The 26,892-nt window shown below is 47.4% G+C and overlaps 1 protein-coding gene and 1 long non-coding RNA gene across 3 annotated transcripts in view; both read right to left on the bottom strand.

Moving 5' to 3' along the window:
- Positions 1-20,108, bottom strand: part of LOC149330855 (uncharacterized) — a 44,769-nt gene extending 24,661 nt beyond the window's left edge. For both annotated transcript variants that reach the window (XM_089561558.1, XM_089561559.1), the window contains exons 1-9: positions 20,019-20,108; positions 16,298-16,490; positions 15,331-15,429; positions 11,839-12,091; positions 10,224-10,354; positions 6,705-6,761; positions 5,899-6,015; positions 3,561-3,763; positions 1,880-2,332 (exon numbers count right to left, since the gene is read on the bottom strand). In XM_089561558.1, coding sequence (XP_089417684.1) covers positions 1,880-2,332; positions 3,561-3,763; positions 5,899-6,015; positions 6,705-6,761; positions 10,224-10,354; positions 11,839-12,091; positions 15,331-15,429; positions 16,298-16,490; positions 20,019-20,108 — 1,596 coding nt within the window. The remainder of the gene's footprint in view (positions 1-1,879; positions 2,333-3,560; positions 3,764-5,898; positions 6,016-6,704; positions 6,762-10,223; positions 10,355-11,838; positions 12,092-15,330; positions 15,430-16,297; positions 16,491-20,018) is intronic.
- A 2,851-nt stretch (positions 20,109-22,959) lies between these two features.
- The window catches only part of LOC149330854 (uncharacterized), an 83,366-nt gene continuing 79,433 nt past the window's right edge, over positions 22,960-26,892 (bottom strand). Inside the window, exon 3 of the long non-coding RNA XR_016285738.1 lies at positions 22,960-25,110. This is a non-coding gene — a long non-coding RNA (uncharacterized LOC149330854). The remainder of the gene's footprint in view (positions 25,111-26,892) is intronic.

The following is a 26,892-nucleotide window of genomic DNA, read 5'->3' as shown; positions in this document are numbered from 1 at the left end:
AAAAGTGCATACCGTATTTACTCGCATAATAGGCGCACTTTTTTTCCAGAAAATCCGGCTCAAAGTTCGGGGTGCGCCTATTACGCGGGGTAAAATTTCCGGAAATTTTTCGACTCGCAAAATTGAACACACCACGTAAACGCACTCGTGTACAGGCCGCACCCGGTTTTCGCGAAGAAAATATTGAAAAAAAAAAAAAAGATCCGTGTAGGGCCGCACCGAAACTCTCCACGACACACGCGGGAATAGCCTTCGGAATGCACGCGCCGAGGCCTCTGCGATCGGCTCTGGATGCGCGCAACAGGCGCTTTATCGTGGAGGCCACACACGCGCACAGGCCAAGCTCATCATCATCGTCATCGTTTTCCTCCGCCGCTAGCTTTCGCTATCTATATCGCCATCAGCATCACCAGCTCGTTTTTTTGTTGTTGTTGTTGCTGTCAAGTGCCGGGATTTGCGGTAGCGCGATAGTTATCGTGGTTTATGGCTTTGCCGCGGAGCGTTGCTGTTTTAGCTACACGGCTGGGAGGTTGCTCTCGAACACGGCAAGCGTGCGGCAGGTCGGAAAATACGACGTGGCCGAGAAGGGCGGCAGTTGCAACCGCGGCGTCCCTAAATTTTCGTACGCGACTCCAAGCGCCGAGGTTTTCGCGGGCCTAAGTGGGGAACGTTTCCGGCTGGAGATGAAGCTGTCCAAACAGACGTTTAAAGTGAGCATCCCTGAAATCTGTGTGCGGCTGTTCCACGCGATGTCGTTGTACGTGCTGTGGGTCCGCAGCAGCTGCGACAGCAGCAGCACTAGTGAGGACTAGTAGTCAGTTCAGTAAAAAATTTGTTAAAATAAAGATTGGGAAGCGGGGGGTGGCGAGGCGTCGGCTTGAAATCGTGTAAATACAGTATTGATCACAGTGCCAAGTTCGGGATGCACCTATTATGCGCGGAAATAAAAAAATCTGATTTTTCGCGTCCTAACTTGGGGTGCGCCTATTATGCGAGTGCGCCTATTACGCGAGTAAATACGGTAAGTGCTCAAGAAATTGTTTTACATGAAATTAAATGACATATCTAGAATCAGCGCACAAAAATGCATGTGCCCTGAAAATATCATAACTATGACTAAATTAATAAAATTTTCTTTTAAAGACCAGTGTCCCCCCTTAAAGGACTATAGACACCAAATTTTATTACGAGTTTTCTTCTTTCAAATGATACTTTAGAATGCATTGATCTCCGCGTGGTTATTGCTTAAAACCAAAAAATAATTTATAATCGGACTTCTTTCACGCTGTTTCAGTTTCATCGAGCGAACAATGGCTGTGACACATAGTAGATGTATATGTCATGTGACGGAAGAAAAAAAACGGCAATTTAAATGCTGCTATGCAGTTTTAATTCACTACAGCAGTTCAGCCAACTGCTTTAATAACCATAATTACAACAAACGACGTATCAGCGGTAATATTGACATTTTTTCGTGCCTCACGTGACCTAAAAATCAACTACACATCACAGCCATCGTTCGATTGTTGAAACCGAAACAGCATCACCAAGAAATTGAATTGTAAATTATTTACCGGTCGTAGGCGAATACCACGAGGTGCTCCGTGTATACCAATGTCTAGTGCGTCATTGAAAAGAAAACGCGCAAACATTTGGTGTCTGCAGTCCTTTAATCACTGCGGTAGGAAACTGAATGCTCTGTTTTTAAATCCCATTTTCTTAGTAACAAATACATCTTTCAGTGCTGAACAAATGTTTAATGCAGGCAGAAACAGCCGTAGAATCGATTTTTGCTCAGAACAAAAATTGGATGCAACTGTTCTCAGCGTCTCCTTGAGCCAGTCTGAAGATTTCAGTTTTACGCAAAGGGGCGCCCCACCTGTACAGGGGCAAGATCCTCTCCTTCCGTGGCCGGAGCTGGACCCAGCACTTGAGCCACGGCGTCCTCGAGACTCTGAGCCACGACCGCGGCTGAGTTCTGAGCAGCCTCCGTGCCGCTGTCGGCCGGAACGTCAGCCACCTCCGCTGGGTTTTCTGTGGCCCCATCTGGCAGAACAACTGGCAGACCATCCGTCTGGACGTCCGTCGGACCACCCGCAACAGGTTCAGCCGGTGGCGTCGGAGGAGCTGGCGGTGTTGGAGGTGGCGTGAGAGGCCTCTTCCGTGGCCGGCCTGGCCGGCGCTTGGCTGGCTGTGACGGTGGTTGTGGCAGCGGTTGTGGTTCCAGCTGCTGTAGTTGCAGCTCGTCCGAGCCGGCTCCCTGAAGCGCTACGAGGACGGGAGTTGCGGCTCCTCCTTCGCCTGACAGGCAGCCTCCCGACAGGGCTTGTTGCTGCGTGGTTCACCAAAACAGACTGACTTTCAGGACGCAAGTACATTAAACCCTGCGTCACATGATTCTATTCTGCCAGTGATACTGCCCTGCCTGGGGTGCAGCCTAATCGTGGTGACGAGAACCGACAATGCACTTCCTCACCAGAACAGGATTTGCCCACCCTGGTGTAGTACTTGGCCGCACCCTTCTATGAACAAACCAATTAACCCTCGGCCCTCAGTCCCCAGTGGCTGCGGAGCAACTGACCAAGGAGGCGGTCAGACCTGTACGGTGGCCGCAACTGGCAAAGGACAGGGTTAATTGGAGAGACCTGGGAGAGGCCTTTAACCTGCAGTGGGCGTAGTCAGGCTGATCGGTTTATTGGTTTATTGGGGTTTAACGTCTCAAAGCGACTCAGGCTATGAGAGACGCCATAGTGAAGGGCTCCTGAAATTTAGACCACCTGGGGTTCTTTAACGTGCACTGACATCGCACAGTACACGGGCCTCTAGAATTTCGCCTCCGTCGAAATTCAGCCACCGCGGCCAGGATCGAACCCGCGTCTTTTGGGCCCGCAGCCGAGCGCCGTAACCACTGAGCCACTGCGGCGGGGCGTAGTCAGGTTGATGATGATGATGTTGATAACCCAGAGCCAAATAGAGATAATTTGCGTTTTTGTGTTTCTGAATGTGTAAGACAGCACTTGAAATCCCCTTGCTCCACGCAACTTTTTCCCTTCTTTTTTACACCAAGAATCAATAGCACACAATGGTATGGCGCAGTAAGTGGTGCTGAACCTTCGGAAGCTTCACGTGGGCTATGAAAGGGGCTGCAGTGGAGAGCTGCAGTTTAAATTTTACCACCTCACACAAATCATTTACCTTTTCCCCTGGGTGTGCGTTACCTTTTAGGTTATATCATTATAGTTTCGAGCCAAAATTGTTATTGTGAAAGATGTCAGACAAACTGGGAGGGAAAAAACCGGAAGTTGGGGTAGAGTATTGTTGAGAGAACGGAATTATGCAGCTGCGTCATGTTCAAAGATAAGGATAAAAATAGTATAATACAAAAGTCTGCGGACCTGTGTCAGCCTATATCGTATGCACCTTTATTTTTGCCCAGGTGTGATTTTGTGCAGTTAAGATCGTCTTGCAACAATGAACTGCACATCGCCATGTCTATATCAAATATAAAAAATACATATATTAAAAGCAAAGGTCGGCCGCACTGCTCTGGCCAGACTCACGGCTGCAGCTGCGTTGAGGCTGGTGGCGATATTCTGCGCCACCTGGTGGAGGTCCATGCCCGCCGGAATGCTTGCCGCCGGAATCTGCATCATGAGTGTCTGCCCGTCAGCCATCTGCACCAGGAAGGCCTGCATCGGGTTGCTGGATGACGCCGTTGCTCCGTCACGCTTCCGGCCACGCGCTCGCCGGCGTCCAGCATTTCCTGCAACATTTGTTCAGCACCAGTGAACACGGAGCGGGGTAAAACCACCTACACTGGCGTACTTAACTGTTAAGATAGTGTAGGGTGCGATTGTGTGCTTTGTTTGTTGTGTTTTTTTGACAATCATCACTGATGCTGCTGTATCTGTTGATTGTGCTCCTTTTTCGCCTATTTATTGCGTGCGAGCAATAAAGCCTTTTAGTCGCAAGTCAGCGCTGTGTTTTGTCTCTGCCTTAGTCCTGTCCTTTGTGTGCTGTGCCTTCAGTTTTAACAATGTGCTGACTAGCCCAAACAAATACCTTAGTGCATTACAGAGAAACATTATAGAGAAGCATACCAGGAGCGTAGCATCTATGAAAGGCAGATAGAATTATAGAGTACAGTTCAGTTTTGTCTGTTCCCCATTAGTTCCCCTTTTATGTTTCCTTTTGTTCAAACGAGTATAAATGCCAAATTTTTAGTTACTTGTTACTGTAGTGATGTGCAAGAGTTAATATACATGAATTACTTGGTGGTATTAACCTGCAACCGGTCAGCAATTTATAACTGAATTTCTTCTTTCATGCTGTTTTGGTTTCGGTTTCAACAGCCCAATATGGCCGCCCACCGCAGCGCTGCAGTGAAGCGCCCCTCCGCCGCCGGAGGACCTGTTCATTCTCTATCCAGTTACCGGCGCTCGAATAAACAAGTCTGCAGTGACTCACGGTGCTCACGCGTTCATCACATGTAAACCAGTGGAAGACGTGTAAAGCAGCTGAACAATAAATGTCAGTACAGGTTATGCGAGGCACATAAAAACTACGATACAATCACTGCCTCGCCATTTCAATTCACTGTATCACTTTAATGCAACACTGAGTACAAATAGAAGTTGGCCCACCTTGATGGGGTACCGTGTTCTAATCACAAAAAAGACCATTCTTACCGAAAACAGAGCTGTTATAACCTAGAAAAGACCAAAACAACGAATGCAAGTGTTGCCATCACCGAATGATCCCACAAGTAAACAAGTGAAATGCATGCATCTACACCGATTTTTTGGTACGGATCCCGGAGGTTATATTACATCCCGGAGGTTATATTACACCAGCATTCATTTCAAAATGGTGGCAATTCACACTTGTCAGTGAGGATGTCAAGAATTTGAATCAATTGGCTGGAAGGCGCGTGACCCTTTCAGACATGCCTTACGTTCTACTCTCAAGAACATCTGAAAGTTTGTGTGCAATTTCTGTACATCTTATTTCACAAAAATAGCATGAATGGGTCGAAAACGTTATGAATTCACACATGCTGCACACCCGCACACTCATGAAATTTGAGCCATGTTCTTCAAAAATATGCATTTATTCTCAATTAATTGTTTTCTTTATGATCCAAAGCAGTTTCCGCAACAAAAACTCAGCTACAATGTCCTTTAAAAAAATTTTCCACTGAGTGAGAGAAGAAAAAAGTTGCAGTACAAGACAGCATTTCCCAGGCGCATCGTAGAACTTGCAACGTCCATCTTTATTTCTTGTTTATGAAAAGCGATCCATTTAGAAATGCCCCTACCATTCTGTCAAGCACGGATTTCAAGCATTGCCAACATCATTCACTTCACTAAACAGCTCTAGACGGTCTGAAAAAAATTTTTTTTTGAAAGTTCAAGTGCTGCAAACGGTTAAATCCAATTTCCTCGGTGACAAATGTGTCTTTTGTAACAGGACAAACGTCAACGCAGTCAAAATGGGCTAGAGCACAAATTTTTATCGAGAGCCATCACTAGATTCAGTTGTCTTCAGTGTCTCTTTAGGCCAGCCTGCCTCAAGAGTCAGAAAGGCAATAAAAGAAGCAGCAGCGATTTTCACAGTAGCAAAGACAAGAAACGCTGAAAAAAATTTCATAAACTGTGCTAAAATTACCAACCTCAAAAATGCAACACATGGATGAGAACACTTCTGTTTACGGTCCCGAGATTCTACCACTTCCGCCATGCAAGTGACCTCGATGTGATCGGAGCTGTTCATGAAACTGCCCCATCAGACAGCTAACTCTTTCTTTAGGCATATTCTGTCACTGTAGTCAGTGCCCTTTCATATTCAGGTCCACACAAAAGACTTTGTTTCCTTGCAAAACACTTTCTATGTACGTACGTTTCCAGAAAGGGTCCTCCTCGTGATAGTTCTTGGGCGGCCGACCGCGTCGCCGGTGTTCTTCAGGTTCTGGTTCAGGTTCTGGTTCACTCTCACTTCCTTCGCTCAGGTGGTAGTCTGCACAACACAGTCAATACTCAGCTATACACTTAGAAGCAAAGACTTCACCCATCATAGAATGCTATGCATCAAACGCAAGAAGCAAATCCAAATGCAGCTTCACATTATGCGTTAAAACAGATGCCACGCATTAAATGCGCTACACAGGCACTCTTGCACGCAGGCACAAATAACAGCCATGATCACCACTAAGCTCTATCACTGTGTGTTAACTGGTCTTTCTTAAGTTCGTCCTACAGCACAGTATGATATGAATACCCACTGAAAACTTCCACAGTGATGGAAACAAATTCAGGACCATATAGTGCGGATATGGATCTGTTGTGGCCCGTTTCTTTACAGCGCATTGCATATGCTACAGACACAAAATGTAGCTAGGCTTACTGTGAACTCTACCGTGAACTCCTCAATGCCTGAATGACCTCTTCCTGACTCAGTTGCAAATAGGAAAGAAAGGACTTCTGGGTTTCCCCGGCACTGAACAAGAAGTCCATCAAGTCTGCATTGCACAATGCAAGCTGTGAGGGAATTTTCACCTAACAGGCCATAAGAGAATTCAGCAACACAGACACCGTTGAACATTCATGGCTAACGAGCACAAAAAGACAAAGACAAAGGGAAGAAGACTACAACACTAGCCCAACTAGCCCAACTTCTTACAGTAATTGTAGAACATCTGAGCTCACCTTGCATGGTGCGGGCCACCTTTCGTCGCCGACAGCTCCTGCGCACAAGGGCGCCATCTGCAACGGTGCAACATCGCATTTAGCCACTCGCTACGCCAGTCAGCAACAGTGGTGAAAGACGGCCATTTGTGCTCTTTCTAGGGGTGTGCGAATATTCGATAATTTCGAATATTCGATCGAATAGCACGGTATTCGATATTCGCTCCGAACCGAATTCTCGGTACTCGAAATTTCGAAGTATTCGCCTCGCGCGAATAGTGTTTCTGGGGCGCTTGCCCGCTTGCTTTATGTGGTTTCAGTTCCGAGTATTGCCGCATGGATGGCTTTTTTTTATCGCGCTTTCAACGCTCGGGGGTCAGTCAATACACGAATCACAACCAGGTCGGGGTGCGAACCCAGCTACAAACGAAATAAAGGTGAGGGCGACGCGCTCTTGCAGAAGATCCTGCGTTCTGGCCGTCTCCGAGCCTCCCCACTAAGGCTGCCATAAGCCGCGTCGCTGCCACCGTGTCGAGGCAGACGCAAAGAAGGAAGAGCACAACCATCAGTCGTCTAAGCTTCAAAACAAGAAACCTCAGTTTACTGCTGTTGTTGCGACTGAGCGAAGGATGAAAAGGAAAGTGCTGCCGACTGGCTCTAGCCGAGCCACCACCACTGCCACGTGCAGATAGCGGAGAGTTCAAAGATAAGAGGAAAGAAAGAAAAAAGACGCGCGTCACACAACCCAACAACCGCGTCCGCCGCAGCAGACGCTGGCTGGAAAATCAGATAAGCACGGAAGCCTGGCTGGAAAATCAGATAAGCACCGAAGCCTGGCTGGAAAATCAGATAAGCACGGGCCCGCCCGCTCCACGACCTCTCAATTTTTTTTCCCGTTAGAGTTGCGGAAAAGATTACCAGATAGGACAGATGCGAAGATAAACACGCAGCCCTACCGCGCTATCGCTTCACCCAGTCAGGTGACGAATCATGCGTATGGAACATGAGCGACCGTTCTCGGCAGCTTTCAAGCAAGCCATCATATTACCGGCGGAGGCGCGAAAAATTCAGCGGCAGCGCGGGGACTCGATGTCGCCGAAGTGTATACTTACATCAGTCAATGGGAAGGGCGCATTTAGCGTGTGATAACGCTAAGCTTATTGTGCACCCGTGGAGGATTACTGCCGTTAACGCTCGGCATCTACGACTGGCGTCTTTTCTTGCTATTCTGACTGCTTGCGCGTTGATGGGAACGGAACGCCGCCGCCGTAATCAGGGCATTGAGCCATCTTCGGTGGTGTGCCGAACTCCGTCCGTCGCCGCAACTCGGGCACTCTGATACGTTGGAGGCTGAGAGCATTCTTGATGGAAGCGCGATGCTGAGTGCTGCTGGGAGGTACTACCGGGGACAATTTTGCCAGGACGCGCGAGCGGTGCGAATGACGTTTCGCTTGCGGCGCTAGAGTTTTGTACAGCCGCTTCCATTCTTGCTTGAGGGAATATGCTAGTCTGGGAATGTAAAAATTGTTCTTCCAGTATAAATTGCCAGTAAAAATTGTTCTTCACTCCAGGCGTTAAAATTTTGAAGTGTAGTTTTAAATAAAGCCTCAGTGCAGTGTGTAATGGCATCGTGTGTTGGGAAAATAAATGGTTTTGGAAATGCCTACTGTCACTCAGCCTCTTTTTAGTGCCAGAAGTACTATTCGAACTATTCGCTTCGAAATTATTCGAACAAAATCGCTATTCGCTTCGAATTCGCTTCGAATCAAAAAACCACTATTCGCACACCCCTAGCTCTTTCACTTGTTTGCACACAGAGCACAAAGGTCACTGAGTGCCTAAGCCAAAGACTGCTCCCTAAAGTCATTTCCATGGGTTACAAGAAACTACATTTCAGCTTCCAATCTTTCAGCTAGGAATGACAGAAATGTCGCTGTTTAAACAAAGTACCTGAACTCACTCTGAATTTTCTTCTTCCAGATTTCAGGCAATTTTCAGCTTAGATTTCAATTTCCCAAAGAAAAGTGCTCAGATGGTGGTGCTCCATCTACGGCCAATTGCAGTTTCACTGATGTAAACATTTCACCGTAAATCTCCGAGGCATTCTATTGTCCTAAACTTGAAACAGTAACCAATTTCATGTCCTTCATAGGATTTTCGCACGTCTCATGCCACTGTACACAGAACAAAACTACTGAATAAGAAGTCAATCCTCTAGTAAACTTTCATCCCAATTCGACATCATGATGTGGTAGCAGACTGCATGGGTGCTCTAGACATGCCGGCAGCAAGCCTACAGCGAGCTGCCTACACGCGTACAGCACATTCACACACTGATCTCCGTTGGCATGCCTTGTAGGCAGGGCAATATTAATTTTATTTTCTCTTTGGGCCGTCCACCTAACGAATGTAGGCATGCCTATTGAAGTGTGAACGCGTTGGCTCACATGCATCTTATTGCGGTAGAAAAGGAAAAAATACCGCGAGAAAATATTTTACAGCATTCATGCACCCTGCCAAATTAATTTTCGCTCATTTTTTGCCTACAGTGACATCAGGATACTTTTGTTGACAAACGTGAAGGTGGTCCATAGATTAGTGCCTCCATACAAATGGATTCTGTGTGGTAATTCACAGCTTGATGAAGAGAAAAGGTGACAAAATGACTCATGTTTGGGTTAAAACCTGCCTGCTAGAACCTAAAGAAAAGGCCTGCAGTACCGTGTAAACAAAATAAAAATACCCAGCCTTAAGCTTAGCTGTAAGGGTGGTAAAGCTGGAGAAAAAGTGTCCAGCTATCAAAAGTGCACTACGGGGCTGCCACACATTGGCCGCACACTTTCAGACTACTGTTTGTCTAGTATTCCATTCAGCTTTCTGCACACGTATAACTGGTGATTTTCATGTCCCCACCTAGAGAGGTTACCACACTGATCCAACATGGCAGCATCAGGGAGGCACTACTTTTGTGGTCAGCCTATTTAGAATCATGCTTGTTTTTGAATTACATAAATGACTTATGCTTCTTTGTTAACAGTGGCAACCTCCTACGAGCCAAAGAATAATCTTTTACTTGATAGTGTAGGGACATAAATGAATTACAAGGAAGCGATTGCTGGCTAGCCTTTCAAAACGTCCATCATGAGATTGAAGCGGCAGATAGTTGACACATGGATAAGAGAGAATTTATGTTCAAAGACGGGTGAATAACAAAATTAGAAGCGCAATTTTATGTATTCAGTCCTAATTTTTACAGCGAAACTTTGACGTATCAAATGTACCTGCAAACCACAAACGCAAAGTAGCAAACAACGCAGTTCTGAACGCATCAATCCTACACAGACCAGTTCATGAATCTGGCACTGTGCGTCATCGGTTTCACGAAAATCGCCAATACAAAGTGCACCCTAATCTCTTTGGGTAAGTACACTAGCATCTGTACCTCACTGTATTCTGTTCTGGAGAATGTGCTTGTTTGCACCAGCGTTGTGCATTCTCTTAGCTTAGCACAGTGACACATTGATGACAGCAGCATCCAACCTTCCGTGACGACTTCCATCATTCCCGTGTCACCATCCTCTTCCTCCTCCATGGCAGGCGGCTCCTCCGGCTGGACTTCTTCCATCGGAGCCGGCGGCAGCTCCTGCTCCGAGGTAGGGAGTGCCACCTTCCTGTAGTACAAACAAACAAATGGCAGTTATGTTTTACTGTGTTGCAGTTAGACCGGGTCACAATGAAATTGAAACAAGACTGCAATTTTAGGAGCGTTAGCTCTTACACATCACATTTCGAGATTCGTGGGGTCTGCTACCACCTTGAGACCACAGCGCCATCTGTGGCAGCAACTAGAAAACGGCACATCTCACATCTTATTCATGTCAATTCTAGTAAACCAAACAGCTAACGCTTGTTACTTCAACGTCTTCCAGATGGTGGCGGCTTTTTTCTTTTCATCCAGGCTTTCGTCATGTGCAGAAGTCATGTGCAGAAGTCATGTGCAGAAGTCATAGCTGCAGAGAAACGTTTCGCAATCGCGCTTATAGCGCTACGAGTGGGGTGGAGAAAGTGGGGGAGGCAGGAGTGTCGGGTGCACCACTTCAGACTTCAGGGGACAGCTCGCAGTCATGCTGCGCTGTCCCCACTTCCTAGATGCGAGACTTATCGGTGCCGGAATTACGCAAGCAATGAGCGCGCACTGCTCGTCCTGTGTTTTCTCGCTCCAGTTATTTCTCGTCGGTTTTGAGTACGAACTGTTGTACTGTTACATGATGCGAAGCTCCAAAACCGAAAGCAGCGGAGACTGCCGCGTTGACGAGTCAACTGCGGTCACAATCGTAAACATTCCTCTCATGTCAGTTCGTAATTTATTACCATCAAACTTTTGTGTGGTTAAGCCCCATTCCAAATAACTCAGCCCCAACTGACAGATAACCGGCGCAATGAGTATGTTATATCAAGGTAAACTGTCACAACAGCTTCATTACGTGGAGTTTTCAAATACATGCACTGCAATGGGGGCGGCGTTGGGGTAATTGAGAAAATTTGTAGTATCGAGGAATTCGCCACATGGAGGCTCGTTACATCCAAGTTTAACTGTCGTGCTAAGATGAACGTTTCCATAAAACGGTTTTCACAAAACACACGTGCGCACTGATACATCACCATCAGCCAAACTACATCTACTACAAGACAAAGGCCTCTCTGCCATACCCCTCCAATTAACCCTGTCCTACATCAGCTGCGGCCACCTTATCTCCACAAAGTTCCCCATCTCATCTGTCGCCCTCTGCTACACTTGTCTTATCTTGGAATCCACTATGTCAGCCTCAAGGGCCATTGGCTACCTTGCCTTTACATTGCATGCCCTGACATGCCCATTTCTTCTTGATTCAACTAGAATACGATTGAACACACATTTGTTCCCTGACCCACTCTACCCTCTTCCAGTTTCTTGAAGTTCTTCTTATCATTTTCCTTAATCACAGCTTGCTTACTAAAGTTCAATTTAATACAGACAAACAAGTGAAACTGCCCTTTCTGAAACACCGGGGTGACTCCTAGAGACCTTTGCACGAGCTAATCCTTTCAGCTTTAATCCATTGCTAATCCCACATACTCTGTGCTCAATCTTCCTTCCTGGTCCTGCATTACTCACCGGGGTCTCCCACGCTTGCGCTTGGGCTCTCGGATGGGGTAGGCCAACACCTGGCCCGTGGCAGCGTCCTGCTGCAGCACACACCGCTGGCCATTCACCACGATCAGCGCATTCTGGCACAGCTCAATCGGGCTGCTCGTGTCGATCACCACCGTCTGCTGCTGCTGCTGCTGCTGATCCTGCTGCTGAGCCTCCACATCTGGCTGTGGCTGCAGCTCCGGCTCCGGCTCTGGCTCCTCCTGAGGGGCCTCTTCTGCATATGACCCATCAACACAGACATGCTGTCAAAAGAACGAGGGGGAAACGGCTGCATACCCTCTTCACCCGTCTATGAGGCCGGAAGGCATATGGAGGGGGTTTCTTCGTCTTCCCAATATAGTAGGGGAGCACAGGATATCCAGAGACCTTTGATAATGCCAGTCGTGAAGCTTTCCTGAGGACTATGTATACAAATAAGGCAGTCTGAATGGACCCAAACTCGGAGGTGATGGACTCCATATGTTGACAGCGGGAATTAGCTGTTGACTGTTATGGGTGATTGTAATTACAGCTAGGTAGATCAGTCAGGTCTCAGGTATGCGCCTGATTTGTGGACCCTATTTAGCAATTAAGTGTCACTACGGTGGAGCAATTGCCGGCAGAATCCGCAAGGCTGCCCCCCCCCCCCCAGCAGCTTGCAACAACCTCTACCTCAACCTCTCAAACTCGTGGGTGAGCATAATGTCACGTCACTGGTACCTGGTAATTCATACAAACTGCTTAGCACGGCTCAAAACACAAGCACCTTAGAGGAATAAAAGTTGCAGGGTGCTACCGATAGCTGACGGCTACGCCTATAGATGGCGCCACTATCTGCTGACTTCTGCAAAGTTTCCACTGGTAATAACTGGGCTCCAAAGTGGAGTTTCACAAATGTTATGATCAATAAGCTCTGAAGGGTCCTCACAAGTGATGTCAAATGTCACCATCAATGGTGAGCCTTTCAAACTATGATGAAGAGCTCTGAAGTTATCACTTGTACCCCACAGCATGGCATACAGTTACAATATGGCATCTGACTGCCACAGGCACAGAACTGCACCAGTGTTCAACTGGAATTTTTTTCCCCCTGCATTATATACATATGCAGTAGCACAGCTGTTCAAATGGTTGTCTTTCTCCCCAAATTATCTTCAAAGAGTCCTTTCTTTTTTTTTTTCCCTCTAACAAAACAAAATTGTCTGCATTTCTTTACAAGCAGCACATACACAGAGTACACAGTCTATACATAAGTGTGCAAGTATATGAACTGATGGGAACACACAGGCATATATGAACTACAAGGTCATCCACTTCTAAGGTGAACACAGGAGTGCCTGGTGAAGTTATACCACAGCTCCGCTAAGTGTCACCCACAAGAGCGACGTCCATATTACTGTGCACGTGCAAGAAGTGCGCAATCCTTGGCAGCTAACCAAGCTGTCTGAATGCTTGCTCATTAGTTCACCAATCTCCAATACATGGAGACCACCCTTCTGAGAAAAACGTTTTACACAGGCCCACAAATAGCAAAATAACAAAATTAATGACTCACTTCAGAAGCACAGGCACAATCTTACCCAAGAGTGTCAAGCCTATGCTGATTACCTCGCATCAAAAAACTGGTTGTCCCTCTGTGATACCCTGAACAGCCAGCTGCACATAGCTCGCGTATAGCAACTCTTCTGAAGCCTCTGGGTCAAGCGAACCAATGCCATGCAGTAGTCAAAGTTCAGCTTACACTGAATGTCTCAGCCAGATACAAAACACTCTCTATTCGCCCTCACAGTTCACCAATCCACAAATCTATTATTCAGCTCCTCCCCCATGAACTCAACAAGGGCATCAACTCATCCCTTTGACCCGCCGTGAAGCTCAGTGGTTACGGACCTTGGCTATTGAGCTGGAGTACTTGGGTTCGAACACGGCTGCGGCAGCCAAGTTTCAATGGAGGTAAAGCGCAAAGGCAGCTGAGTGATGTACGATGTAAGTAGTGCAAGTTAAAGGGCCGACTGCTCTCTGGCTGCTCTGAGAATTAATAACCTCCCTATTTCATGCCAGGCACACACTTGCATTCTTGGCTTTTTCTGGCCAAAAGTATGGTGCAGAAATCAATAATCCTCTGACAAATAAGTAACCTCCATGACATGCTAAGATGCATCACCCGAGCCAGTCATGCAAGCTTACCTTGAAACAAAACTTAAACGGCCATCTACATAAACTCACGTATAGAACTAGGTGTTCTGGCACACGCCACTGACTATATAATTCAACAGACTGCCCTGCACAACAAACTAGAGGAGAAGATCGCCGGACATCATGGAACTTAGTGCCACTGCTTGACCGCCTCCTGTCACGGCTGTGCCATATTGGGAACAGTTGGATACAGCATGTCGCGACTCTTAGCAATCCCCGGTTCTCGGCCAATTTGAGACCATCTACCCCGCGCCATCATACTGCATGTACCCAGCAACATGGATCCAGGGAGGAACTCCGAACGCCGAGAAGCAAGTGCATGTCACCTCAAGAAGCCACTCCGTGATGCCTACTACACAGAAACAACCTTTTGCAACCACAGTGCAATGCAAACTGATTTTCACAATACAGTGCAAAGCATACTGATTACCTACATTGTGATCTCTACAAGCATCACATACTCAAGTTCCCTGGCCACCCCCACTACCAAGTATGTGGAGCCTACAATACAAGCACATTTTGTTCCTATCATCTCCTCCTCCCCCCCCCCCCCCCCCCTAATCATATGCTATTATTCATGTGAGAGGTGGGCCACTCCTGTTGCACTAAGCCCGACAGTGGCCGCTGCTTGTTGCCCAAGCGGCAACCCGGAATTTGGTCATGCAATAAAACCTTACTCTCTCTCTCCAACACATGGAGCATACGTGTTCACCTTAGAAGTGGGCGAGCCTGCATGTGCACACACACTGACACAACAGTGCACAACAGTGTGACAGAGTCAGTTGGACAGCCATCCGCATGCTGGTGGCATCTGGTGGCTGGCGAGACAACCGGCAACACGCATGTGTCACATCTTTCATGACGCTGATTTGCACTGCAACATATGTAATTACTGCTTGCAAGCATGCACATGAACAGTTTAAGGCAAAATATATTCATGCTCTCTATGGCAGACAGACATGTTCAGCAGCATCTGACAGCAATGAAAGGGACACCCCAACTATGATGCCGAGGACCCAGAATGATAAACACCCCCCTTCTCCACTTCTCAATATAGTCGACTCTTGATAATTTCAACTCGAACGGCATCGAAAGTTAGTTTGAACCATGCAGAGCGCGAGTTAATGGAAGTCCTTCTAATACAATCGACGAAAAAAGGAATAAAGAGTCAGTTTGAATAAACCAGCAAGCCAATTAACAACAATGCACAGTATGCACTGGAAAACAAACAGCACTGCAGTGAGTCACTACGCAGGCATCAGTCAGATTGCACCCTACCTGTGACCACTGTGTCGGCCTGGAGCAACGCCTTCTGCAGTACATCCTCTTCGGGCTCCTCCACAGAGAGCAGACTCGAGAGATCCAGCTCGGCAAGCTCTGCACAGCCAAACAGGGTAGGCCACGTTCCCGTAATTCATTTTCCGCTAGTACACTTCAGCACATGATTGCCCCCATCACGTACTGACTCCCATGCACCCTCATGCATATGAAAAGTCCGCGCATAACAGTTGCACGACTGGCATGCTGACAACATAAAAGCTTCTGCCTCTGAGTAGAATCCATGACGAAGTTCTGGATTCAAATTTATATAGGTTCCAGGTAAAGCATGCCAAGTGTTTTTGCCCTAGCATTTAAAATAGTGACGTAATCGACGATTGAATTTTGCGCTTCTCCTCAATGCACCGGAGAATTGCAGGGAAATACAGCGTGATGTCACTGAAGGTATGATTTCAAATTACTGCTGTCGTCAGCCACCCCCTGCCCTGACTTGTTAGACGCGGCAGGGTTTATATTCAGCAGCGTTGGTTTTTTCCTTCAAAGCAGGCGTTAATGCATTAGAAATGCGCCGATACCTTTGATGATGTCATCATGCCCCCCCCCACCCCCACCCCTTTGGCGTTGTGCGCTGCAGAGAAGCTTGAAGGGCGTCCAGATTTTAATCGGCGATTACTTCACTATTTCAAGTGCTAGCGCAAAAAGACTTCACATGCCTTACCTGCAAGTTTCACACATTCAACCCTCTTAAACTCGTTGACTTCTAAAACCTATGCAGTTTCCCTTTGAGAAGCACATGATAGCTCGCTACCTGTCAAGGTTTTAAATCATACCGGTCTTTTACTGCAGAGACACAACTATGTGGCTACAAGGCACTCCTAACTACAAGGCACAGTCAAAGCAACTGTGATCAGTTCTCAAACACTGCCTGCATCTCAAAAATAATCCCCATCTCCTGAGGTGTACTCACGTGGTCCCGTCTCTTCAGAGGCTGCGGTGATTGCCTGGCCCCCTTCAACGACTGCCACCAGTGTGTCACCATCAATGTGCACCAGGGTGCCGGGTGGCAGTGTAGCTGCTTCTTCATCACCGGGTTCATGAGGCTGTAGAGCCAGCAGCTCTAGGGTGGGCTCCTCCATGGGCCCCAAGGGCTGCGACCACACCTGACACCATAGATGGCGCGACATGATGAAACTCAATTGGATGCCTACCAGCTGAGTACTTTGGGCTAGTTGGTTTGTTCAACAACGCAGAATAAGTGTTGCTTTGTTGATGCTTCAGGGACACAAGGACACACATCACACATTTGGTTTGGTTTGGTTTATGGGGTTTAACGTCCCAAAGCGACTAAGGCTATGAGAGACGCTGTAGTGGAGGGCTCCGGAAATTTCGACCACCCGGGGTTCTTTTTAACGTGCACTGACATCGCACAGTACACGGGCCTCTAGAATTTGTCCTCCAAAGAAATTCAACCGCCGCGGCCGGGATCGAACCCGCGTCTTTCGGGTGAGCAGCCGAGCACCATAGCCACTGAGCCACCGCGGCGGCTTCACACATCACACATTTGTTGCAGCGGTTATTTATTCCACGCATTTACGGAAGGTGCCTAAAGCGCCCATCCAGAGGGGATAAGCATGAGCATGAAGAATTCATCAATGCAATAAGACAAAAACTAGTAAAAATGGAGCCTCAACAACCCACAACTCAGCAAGCTACTTTGAGAGCTTATACAACTGAAAGGCGGCAATTGACTCCGAAAATGGTAGAGCCCCCATCAAAAGTATACAGCCCAAGAGGTTTACTTCTACAGCGTGGCTCCCTAGCACATCAAGCAGCGCTCTTCACACGCGCGCTACGCCTACGCTCATCCCCACAAGCGCGAAGGAACGAAGAAAAAGGGATAAAAGAAGAACTCTCCAGAAATGGCTACCCAAGGCAAAGTCTAAACTCGCAGCAACGCCGATGTTCAAATCCACCCACAGCACCAAAGAAAGAGCGGAAGCAAGCCGTCATTCCCTACGGAGTTGGTGTGAGCGAAACACTGGCAACAATCTCCAGTGATTACGATATTCAAATCTGTCATGTGCCTACAAACAAGCTCAGAAAGCAATTTGTGCAAGTGAAAGACAAGTCAGAAGGCACTAGATACCCCAGGGTGGTATACAAGATTCCTTGCCAGGATTGCGACGCAGCCTACATCGGCGAAACGGGGGATTACAGGAGACGGCTGAGGGAGCATAAAAATGACGTTGGCAAGGGGCGCACCGAGGAAAATGCCTTCGCAGATCACCATGAAAGCACCGGTCACATTACCGCCTGGGACGCAGCCAGTATCATATCCACCGAGAAATCATTATCATCCCGCCTACTCCTAGAGTCATTCAGTATCCAATCAACTCCGCACACGCTTAATCGGACACGTGGGCCCCTGCCTGCAGCATACGCATGCTCATTACAGCAACCTTCACTCGTATAAACACGGCCGATTCATTTTTCATTTCCATATATGAACAAGGGATCCGTACGGGTCCCGAAACGTCATTTGTTTTTACCCTGTTGTTCTTCAATTTCTTGGCAAGTGTTAGATTTTTCAAAATGAAGCAGTCCAATCCTTGGGAGGATTGAGGACACAAAGCCATTTCTCTTTCGAGAGATTACGGTTGCCGAGGATGCATAACGAGGCATGCTGCAGACCTCACAAGCAAACCCCTTGGGCTGTATACCTTTGACAGGGGGGTGTACAGTGGTGAGCAACCTTGTCTAGAGCGCTCGGGTGGTGCACTTCCTAGCAAACAAATCCAGATTTTGTGGCAGCCTCTAGGGTCCAGCTGCAACGCTTGCACGGAAGTAGCGCCAGATAGCCTCGTAAACAAAGCAGGCACGAAAACTTTGCCCTGCAATGAGGGGCTGCTCTCTAATTTCGGTTTTTGTTACCAAGTGCGCACTGCTCAAGCGCTCTAGACAAGGCTGCTCACCACTGTACATATCAAACTCAACCAACACTTTTTAAAGCAGCGAGGAAGTGTGCTTCGGCAATTATTACCCTAGACATTTTTCAACTCTAGACTGAAATGTGTTCATTATGTGTACAAAAGCGCAACGAAACACTAAGATCACAGTGAAGAAAAGATAACACAAACTCCAATTGTGCGTTTCTTCTCTGTGTCCTTTTATTTTGTTGAAATGTGATGCACACCCCAGATTCATGCCAACCCGGACGTATGCAATGTCCCTACTTTTTTCGCATGGCTACATGCTGACGTTGGGGATAGTCACCAGTGGATCGCACTCATTTCCTCAAGCCACCAGGACATGCTGTGGATGGCTTTGTGTCGGTGCTTTGTGCAGGTTGTTTGAGACTCTTCAAGCTATCTAGCAGCCCGGTTGGGTGACCCACTAGTGACTCATTCCGCACTACTAGGGAGATAGTTTCCTAAGACTTTCATGCCGTAATTTGAAGTTGGAAAAACTTGTTCCATTTTCTAAACTGAAACTGACAAGTCAGAGCAGCAAATCCATAATACTGCTAGCTAATGTTAAACAGGTGCATTTCACACGATGAGAAGGTCTACAGACGCACGAATCTGCAGAATCAAGCCGACAGGCGCGCATTTACACTTGGTGCAAGAAAGCACCAACGTGCGCAGGAAAAAACAAATTCGCAATCGAGAATTCTAAAAACTGCTGAGATATTCCGGCTTACTGCTACACACAGTGAACGTAGTACCACTCTCACTTCGAGAAGCTTCACACAGGACACACAACAATTACGAAATGATGTGTCACAACAGCCAAATCAAGGCAGTCAAATCAAGGCTCTGCGTCATATTCCCTCAACCCGATGCTGGTGTTTTAATGCTTTCGCCAAACTCGCTGTACTGCAATGCGCGTTTCCACGACCCTGCAAGTTCGTTCTGAACCGGCTGAATGGTAGGAACGCAGCACGTAGTCACCACACCGTCCCGACATGCACACGCACGCGACCGCACGTTGATGGCGCGACCGCACGTTGATGGCGACGTTCACTACACCGACAAAAGACAGGAGGCCAGGTGGCTTTAAAATTTATGCGTGTACCTCCACCCTGCACCTTGTCAAAGAAGCACATTAGAACACTGAACTCGTGAAGTAATAAAAAGTCAAAGCTGTGATCGCGGTCAGCTTTGGCACGTTTATTGGCACCCAACCCACACTTGCATGCCTCTCTTGCAGCAGTCCACAAAAACAAACGCCACAGCACTGAATGCTGCAGTTTCTTGATCAGTTGAAGGCGTAAGCTCCATCATGTGAGCGGGGAATCATAAAAAACACAAGGCAGTCTACACTGAGCGACGAAAACTGCAGCAATGCAGCATCGGCGCCACTAAGGGGGTGCACACGCGCTACCCGTACAATACTGACAGCACAATTCGCAAGTCAAGCTAAGTCCACATATAAGCGAATGTTCGATAAACGTGTAAGAATGCAAATTTCGGGGCTTCTAATAATACTGCGGAATAGAACACAAGTTGTCGGCATCTCCGACGTTCGAACAAGCGACAAGCGGCGGAAAAACAAAGATGGCGTAGAACAGGACCGCGCCTCGGAAAGCGACGTAGAACGCTTGCACAAGCAAATATTAGCATTATGAGGCCAATGCAAAATTACGATAAATGTCAAACAGAAATTAAAAGCGCTAAAATGCGACTCACGTTTACGCTGGAACCTTCCAGACGCATTTTACTTGATGCATCGTCAAATTCACTTCGGGATAAACGGCGGGAAGTAATAGAGAGATGCATGATGTTAACTATACCCATAGACGTAAAAAGTAGTAGTAGTGTACTACATGAAGCTAAATGTTGGGCAGCGATACGGGCAATGACATGGTTTTGGTGTTCGAAATCAAAAGAGTTTTCGGGTTTTCGCGAACATATTCGAAACGTTTTTTACCATACAGCAGAATTACGAGCGTTGCATACAGACAGCTGCACGGTGAGCCTGCCCTGAAGAGTCACATTCCTGGATCCGATGCGCTTGGCAAATCGAGGAGGCGCTTGCTGTTGTCGCGATTTCGACATATTGTGGAAGTAAAAACCAATATCGCGATATTTCTGGACAGTGAAAACGTATTAGACGTCTGGCGGACGATTTGGCATATACAAGTGCCTTCCGCAACATAAGCCTGCCTTCCATATTGTCGAGAGCACTAAAGTACCAGTTTGACATCGAAGGGCACGATGAGAGTAGATCGCCTGCAGGTCATTAGAGACACACGCGTACGCTCTGTGTCATGAACCCTTCTCTCGTCGCGCATACGTACCCATCTTTCTTCGAAGAGCAGCGAATAACTCATCCCTGAGTAGGAATTCATGCCAAAGGTTCTTCGCTCGACATTGCACTGAAGCAGACGACAAGAACCGATATGAGCGCGAGTTTGAAACGCCTGCAGCAGCATCGTGTATGTAAAAAGCGAAGTTACTTTGTTCATTCACCATTAAAGATCTATTTTCTTGTAAAAAAAGTTTTAAAAAGTAGGAAAAAGCAGATTTTATCAATGCATGAACCCACGACTCCCTCTCAGTATGGCCGCATATAGCGCATACCACGCGTCGTTTGCTCCGTGTAGAGTAGACTGGAGGGCGGACATTTCCTGGTCAGTCGAACAGCGGTTGCGCAGTGCGTTAAATAAGACCAAAAATGGACACATTTCGAGAAGAAGAAATAGCAGGACGTCTATGAGTGTGTAACGTGAATGTTTGAACGTGTGTACCATCCTAAAATGAAGCCGGGCGCCGGGCAAGGGAACGCTGGTACCCATCTTTGTCCGGCGGTGGTTTTCGAACCAACCACCTCCCGTAGACAAGGCGGACGCCCAAGCTACAGTCACTGTATTCAAGCCACTATGCCAACCACCCATCGCAGCTCTGCCTCGGTTGTTAAAGCAGTCTATACTTGCCGAATTCGTTACCAAAGCATTAAAGGGGCTCTGAAACACCTCCTGAGAAAAGTACATAAACTCGCTTAATCATTGCATTCTCTCGTCATGAACACTTCTACACGCAACAGAGAACCAGCAATCACGCGCGAAAGTTGGCGAGTCCTTTCCGGCGACTTGTTCAAGCTCGCACCCTCTTCCATCGCATGCTGCTGCGTAATTCTGTTCAGAGGTGGCTATTGTATAGATTCTGACTACAGAAAACTCAGCTTCTACGAAACGCATGTAAAAAATTCTTGCTGGAAGATATTCGTGAAGCGGCGTCCTTTAAAACTCCATGAATATCGCACTTTTATTTTAACTGCTACCTAGCTTTAAGGTCTTCCAGTCTTTCTGAGAACTGCTGATGAGCCGCACATCACCGACTGACCGACGGACGATATGTAAATTAACGCGAACACACCCGTATCACTGGGGCGCTAATGAAGCCTGGGGCTAGTCTTAAAAACGCTGTCCCATCGCTACTCGCGATGAATTTGATACCATGAGCGGCGCTCAGTCTACAAATTGAACCCGATTTCATCGTTACAATTAAAAGGACACAGAACACATGGAGTACTGTCCGAGGAGGGCAGTTGTTTGTGTGGCGGTGAGGAAATCAAATCTAGCCACTGCTTTATTACAGAGTTTAACCTAAACCAAAAACACGGCCGGCAACACTGACTGGAGCGGGATGATCACATTTCGCTTTCAAACGTGGCTGCCGCGACCGAGACTAGAAAGCGCTGTGCACTACGAGTGAGGCACGCCTGATTCAAAGCGTTGTTCTGCAGCATTGACTGCACCATCATGGACTGCCCAACAAACACAAAATCTCCTCAAAATCTCCCAAAAATGACCCATCGGGACATCTGGAATCTCCCCAGGAGGTGCTCATTTTTCCCTAACTTATCTAAAAAACGTCCCCACAACCAGCAATGTCCAAAAAGTTGTGCGTCCCATAGAAAGCCCCAAAAGGTTAATGCTCGATTTCTCGGCTCTGGTTCAATAAAATTATTCCTCCTTTTTCGTGCAGCCTGCAGGCATCCAAGCGCACATATGTGCCAAATTTCAAGTGCATACGTACAGTCGTGAAAAATATGAGAGGGAACATACTTCACGCAGAAAATTGCAGATTTCTTGGTTATTTCTCTACTAAATTGCACAACGACATTGGGAAATTGTAGGCGCAGAGGAAAACTAGTTAAAGAGAGAAAAAAAAATGCGCTAGTCACAAATAATAACGGAGTAATCAATAAATGAATGCTCCAACTGCGTTCCCCATTCATATTTTTCACGACTGTACGTTACAGGTGGTGTAATCCACCTTTCCACTCGTCTGAATGCGTGCTGGCTCGGCCGTTCTGCACTTATCCGTTTACGTGAAATGCCCTAGCATTTTGCACACAAAGGAAATATGAACTCAAAAAGTCACCAGATTTGGCCCATATAAGAGCAAATAGCAGCGCCATACAGAAGTAATTTCAGTTTACTAGCTGTGCTCTTAGCACGAATTGCATCCTGTCGTCCATGCCGGCGACCGCATCATACACCGCCACAATCATAATGCATTGATGTTTCAGTCAAACAAAAACAATACAGACCGAATTGAAAGTCCGTGCCGAAAAAAACTTACGTTCAACGGCGCAAATCTGAATGAATACAAACAGCAGACGCAAACGTATGCACCATTTAATACACGGTGTGCATAACACTACAGCGCCATGCATATAATGATGGCCACTTTTTTCTCCAGCCCTGAGAAATATGAAATATGAAGCAAGTAAAACAGAATACAGGCTGAAAGTTGATGCACCTTAAACGAACATTCTAAGGGCTACAAAAGCAGATATGCACCCGCAAAAGCAAACGTATGTAAAGAGCAACTTGGGTGACAAAAGAAAAGACGAGATGGGCGTACGCTGCAGACACTCAGTTTAGGTCACGGATTTTCTTCAAGTCGAAACCCCCCTCACGCTTAGAGACTCGGAGCAAGCTTCAGCGGCATGTTATCGAAACAGAAAAAAATATTAGTTCTACTAGGCGAAAATAAAGAAAGTGCGAAAAGGGCCTGCAATATGCTTAAATAAATAAATAAATAAAATAATTAAAATAAACCAAAATACCTTGACGACGTTGCCTACGGAAACCCAGGGATGAAATACAAGACTGCAACAGCTGAAACCATTAATTAAACGCAGGCTTCTGTCCTGCGCCTTCTCACAGCACAGTGAGCGCTCAAACATACGCGTTACACCCTCGTAACGATCCTGGGAGTTTTATTTTCTTGTGACTAAGTGCGGGGATAAGACTGTTTGGAGCCAGGCGGGAAGGTGAACGTGCTCAGATACGTGCGGTGGCGCGCTGCATCCATGGTGCGGCAGACCGCGCATGCGGCACAGTCCAGCGTGGGAGTCGAGATCAAGGCACGATCAATCCAGTGGGGGAGAGTCAATATAACCACGCGAACACTGCACAAACTATACCGCTGCGGCAGGACGGCTGCGCGGTGGCGAAGTAGGTAGAGCAGGCTATATAATCCATGGGCACTCGCAGAAAGAGAGTGGTGGGTCTCCGAAGGTCCTTCCCGCCTCAGACCGTAGTAGATGGCCACGCTGCCACCACCAACGTACTGCAGTCGTCGGAGGCGCTGAGGAATGCAGGGTTCGTGCGAGTAGTCACCTATTGCCGCGAACTGCGCTGCCGCGAACGCCGCCTCGAACAGCGGCATCAGGCCGTGGAGCTGCGCAAAGGACTTGCGATGCGCCGCCGCGACATCAGTTCCAAAAGGAATGGTGTGAGCACGCCGAGGTGCGCGGGAAAACTTCCGTGAATCCGTAGCTACGAAGTCCACGACAGCCCAGTTGGCGCAGTGACGAGAGCAAGAACTGCCGTGCGCTGGGGCTTGTGCTCGAACGTCTGGGGCAGCGCGAATAAGCGCGCGCAAAATGGCGTCCGTCCAGCGAGGAAGCCGGGCGAGCGACGGGAGGCCATTACCGCACTTCTGCTAGACAGCGGCGCAACGAGGAGTGCCGATAGTCGGAGATGCCTGGAGGGACCACCACACAATGTTGAAGTTGGGCGCAAGCTGGGAAAACGCTAGAAGACGGCAAAGCTGGTGATCGCCGCTGCCGACAGCGCGATGAAAATGCAGACCGCCGCCGCCTGCCTGCAGCATGGAGCCGACGGCCCACGTGCGAGAATTGCATGCGCCGAGAGAGATGCGGGGTTTACCGCTTCCTTCGGCTGTTCGAATGAAACTGCTGTTTCATCTCTCAAAACGGCGAGTGCAAGAGGAAAACCTTCTCTCCCCGCAGCTTGTGGCGCGAGGGAGAGAGAAAAGAGAGCGAGCTGTCAATTTTTATTTCTTGTTGAAAACCATTGGTCCCGAAAACGTTATACCCAGTTACCTTTCTGGGAACAAAATGCATTAATTCTTTTTTGTTGCTGCTTAAAACTCTCGAAAAAACGTTTCTAGACCTTTAATGGGAGCACTGCCCTTTTTCTTGTGTTTCTATGTCTTGCCTGTATGATCTGGAAACGTTTGATAAATGCTGTACTGGGGCTGGGACATTCCATCCTTTTTTGGAGTTTGTGAGGAGGTTTTGTGTTTGTTGGGTGTTTCAGAGAAAGTTCCGGATCCAGTTCAGCGCCCGTTGACTGGTAGGCCTGTGCATCATGGGGGCAACGTCGACGTCACGAAGTGCCCGTACTGCGGCTTTATTTAACACGACAGGTCCTGTTCAGCGGTGAACCGGTGTAGTTGGCGTCGTCGCCGGTGCAGAAAAGCCGGATTGGTAGAGAGGGCCGTGACATCGCACATGGAGCTGTGAAACGAAAAGTGATTAAAACATTAGAAAACTGGCGATTATAAGGTCGCAACATGACTCAAATGTCCCTAGTACATTAAATGCGCTCGAAAGAACATTGGGGAATTAGTCGGGAATCGAAACCCTGACATTTTTTTTTCTAAAAAGAAAAACTAATTTACCACAATATGTACAATAGAGTGTTAAAAGATATAAAACAAGATCTAAAATTATAAGATTCGTGTTTGTACGTACGCGGACAAGTCATCCAGAGAGGAGGAGACACAGTATATACATGTAGCTATGATCGGGAGGAAATGTACAGAAAATTTGGATGGCTAGGTCCAGTTTTGCAATCGAAGGAATCACGATACAAGACACGACTGAGGCCATGGAAAAGAATCTCTCATTAGGACGGAAGAGAAAACTGAAGGTCGAACGATGAAAACAGGACGAAGGACGGAAAAAATCAAAGGAAAGGAAAGCTGTTCTTAGAGACAAGTGAAGGCCGCGAGTGAACTGATGCCCATCCAATTTATTTTCAACAGGTAGGTAGGTAAAAAAACTTTACTGATGAACCGAGTAAGGGAAGGAGGTAGGGGAGGTTTGGATGGCTTGGTTCTTAATCCCGGTTGGCGGCCATCAGTCCATGACTTCTGGCGACCTTCTCCGCCCATTCCACCAGCCTCTTCTGTGAGGCCGGCTCTGAACTAGAGACCGCGATCTCCCAACCAGGCTTCCAGGTCTGCGAGGTTCCAGTGAGATGGTGGTTGGAGTTCTAGGCATATGAAGAGTGTGTGTTCGAAGTTTGAAGTTTGAGTTTGAAGTTTATTTTTACTACAAAGCAAAAATTGATACATGAGATGTGGTAGGGAAGGTGGGAAAAAAGCTACACATTAGTAGCTTGACTAGCCCCACCTCCCAATAACTGACAGCGGACGCTTTGACAAAAGTGAGTAGCACAGATTCCCGCAACAAATATCACGACTACGAAGCTAGTTTGCAAACAATAGACATCAAATTCAAACAACTCTATTACATAAGGAATTGGAATGAACAGTGAAGTATTAGCAAGCATTATACAAAAAGTGAATACAAGTCAAGTTTAGAAAGTGCGCGTAATTTCTCTGTTGTGAGGTGGTATTTATTTAAAATCTGTGGAATGCTAGACTGAACCATCTGAACCAGACTGAACCAGTTTGCTCTCAGAGCCCCACAAAGAGAGCATTCTGGCTGGTATTGACCCGGGTGTATTAGTGCCAGATTGGCCGACGAAGGAGACGTTCTAGACTGGAGTTGCCTCCATGTAGTCTGTTGTTCCCTCGTGAGGGTGTGGTGTGGTGGCGGATATGTGAGCCTTTCCTCTCTATTGTGTCGCGTGATTTCAATGTAGGTGATTAGTCTGTCCCGCGCAATCCCTCTCGACTGTTTGGCCCGCTCGGTTGACGTACGCTCGAGCAATAGAGTGCGCCTCCTCGTTTCCGGGGTTGCCTGCGTGGGCTGGCCCTCAAACTAATTGAATTGGTCAGGGGTCATGGGGGCTTGATTGGAGAATTTTGTAGGTGGAAGAATGGATCTGTCCCTTTGCAAAATTCCTGATCGCGGTTTTGGAGTCGCTCATTATGAGTGTTTCACTGGCCATCGCGGTATGCCATGCGTGGTGCCGTCGATGCGTGATTATATCCTTCACAGGCATCGGCGCTACACTAAAACATTATTTAGGCTATAGACGACATAAATTTTAAGATTTTGCGTGCTAGACCAACCGATAATTTACTAATGTGGTCGGCACATTACGGA

Source organism: Amblyomma mixtum, chromosome 9, assembly GCF_055824585.1.
Source record: "Amblyomma mixtum isolate Tamu chromosome 9, ASM5582458v1, whole genome shotgun sequence".
Lineage (NCBI taxonomy): Eukaryota > Metazoa > Arthropoda > Arachnida > Ixodida > Ixodidae > Amblyomma > Amblyomma mixtum.
This window is presented reverse-complemented; position numbering and strand designations above follow the sequence as displayed.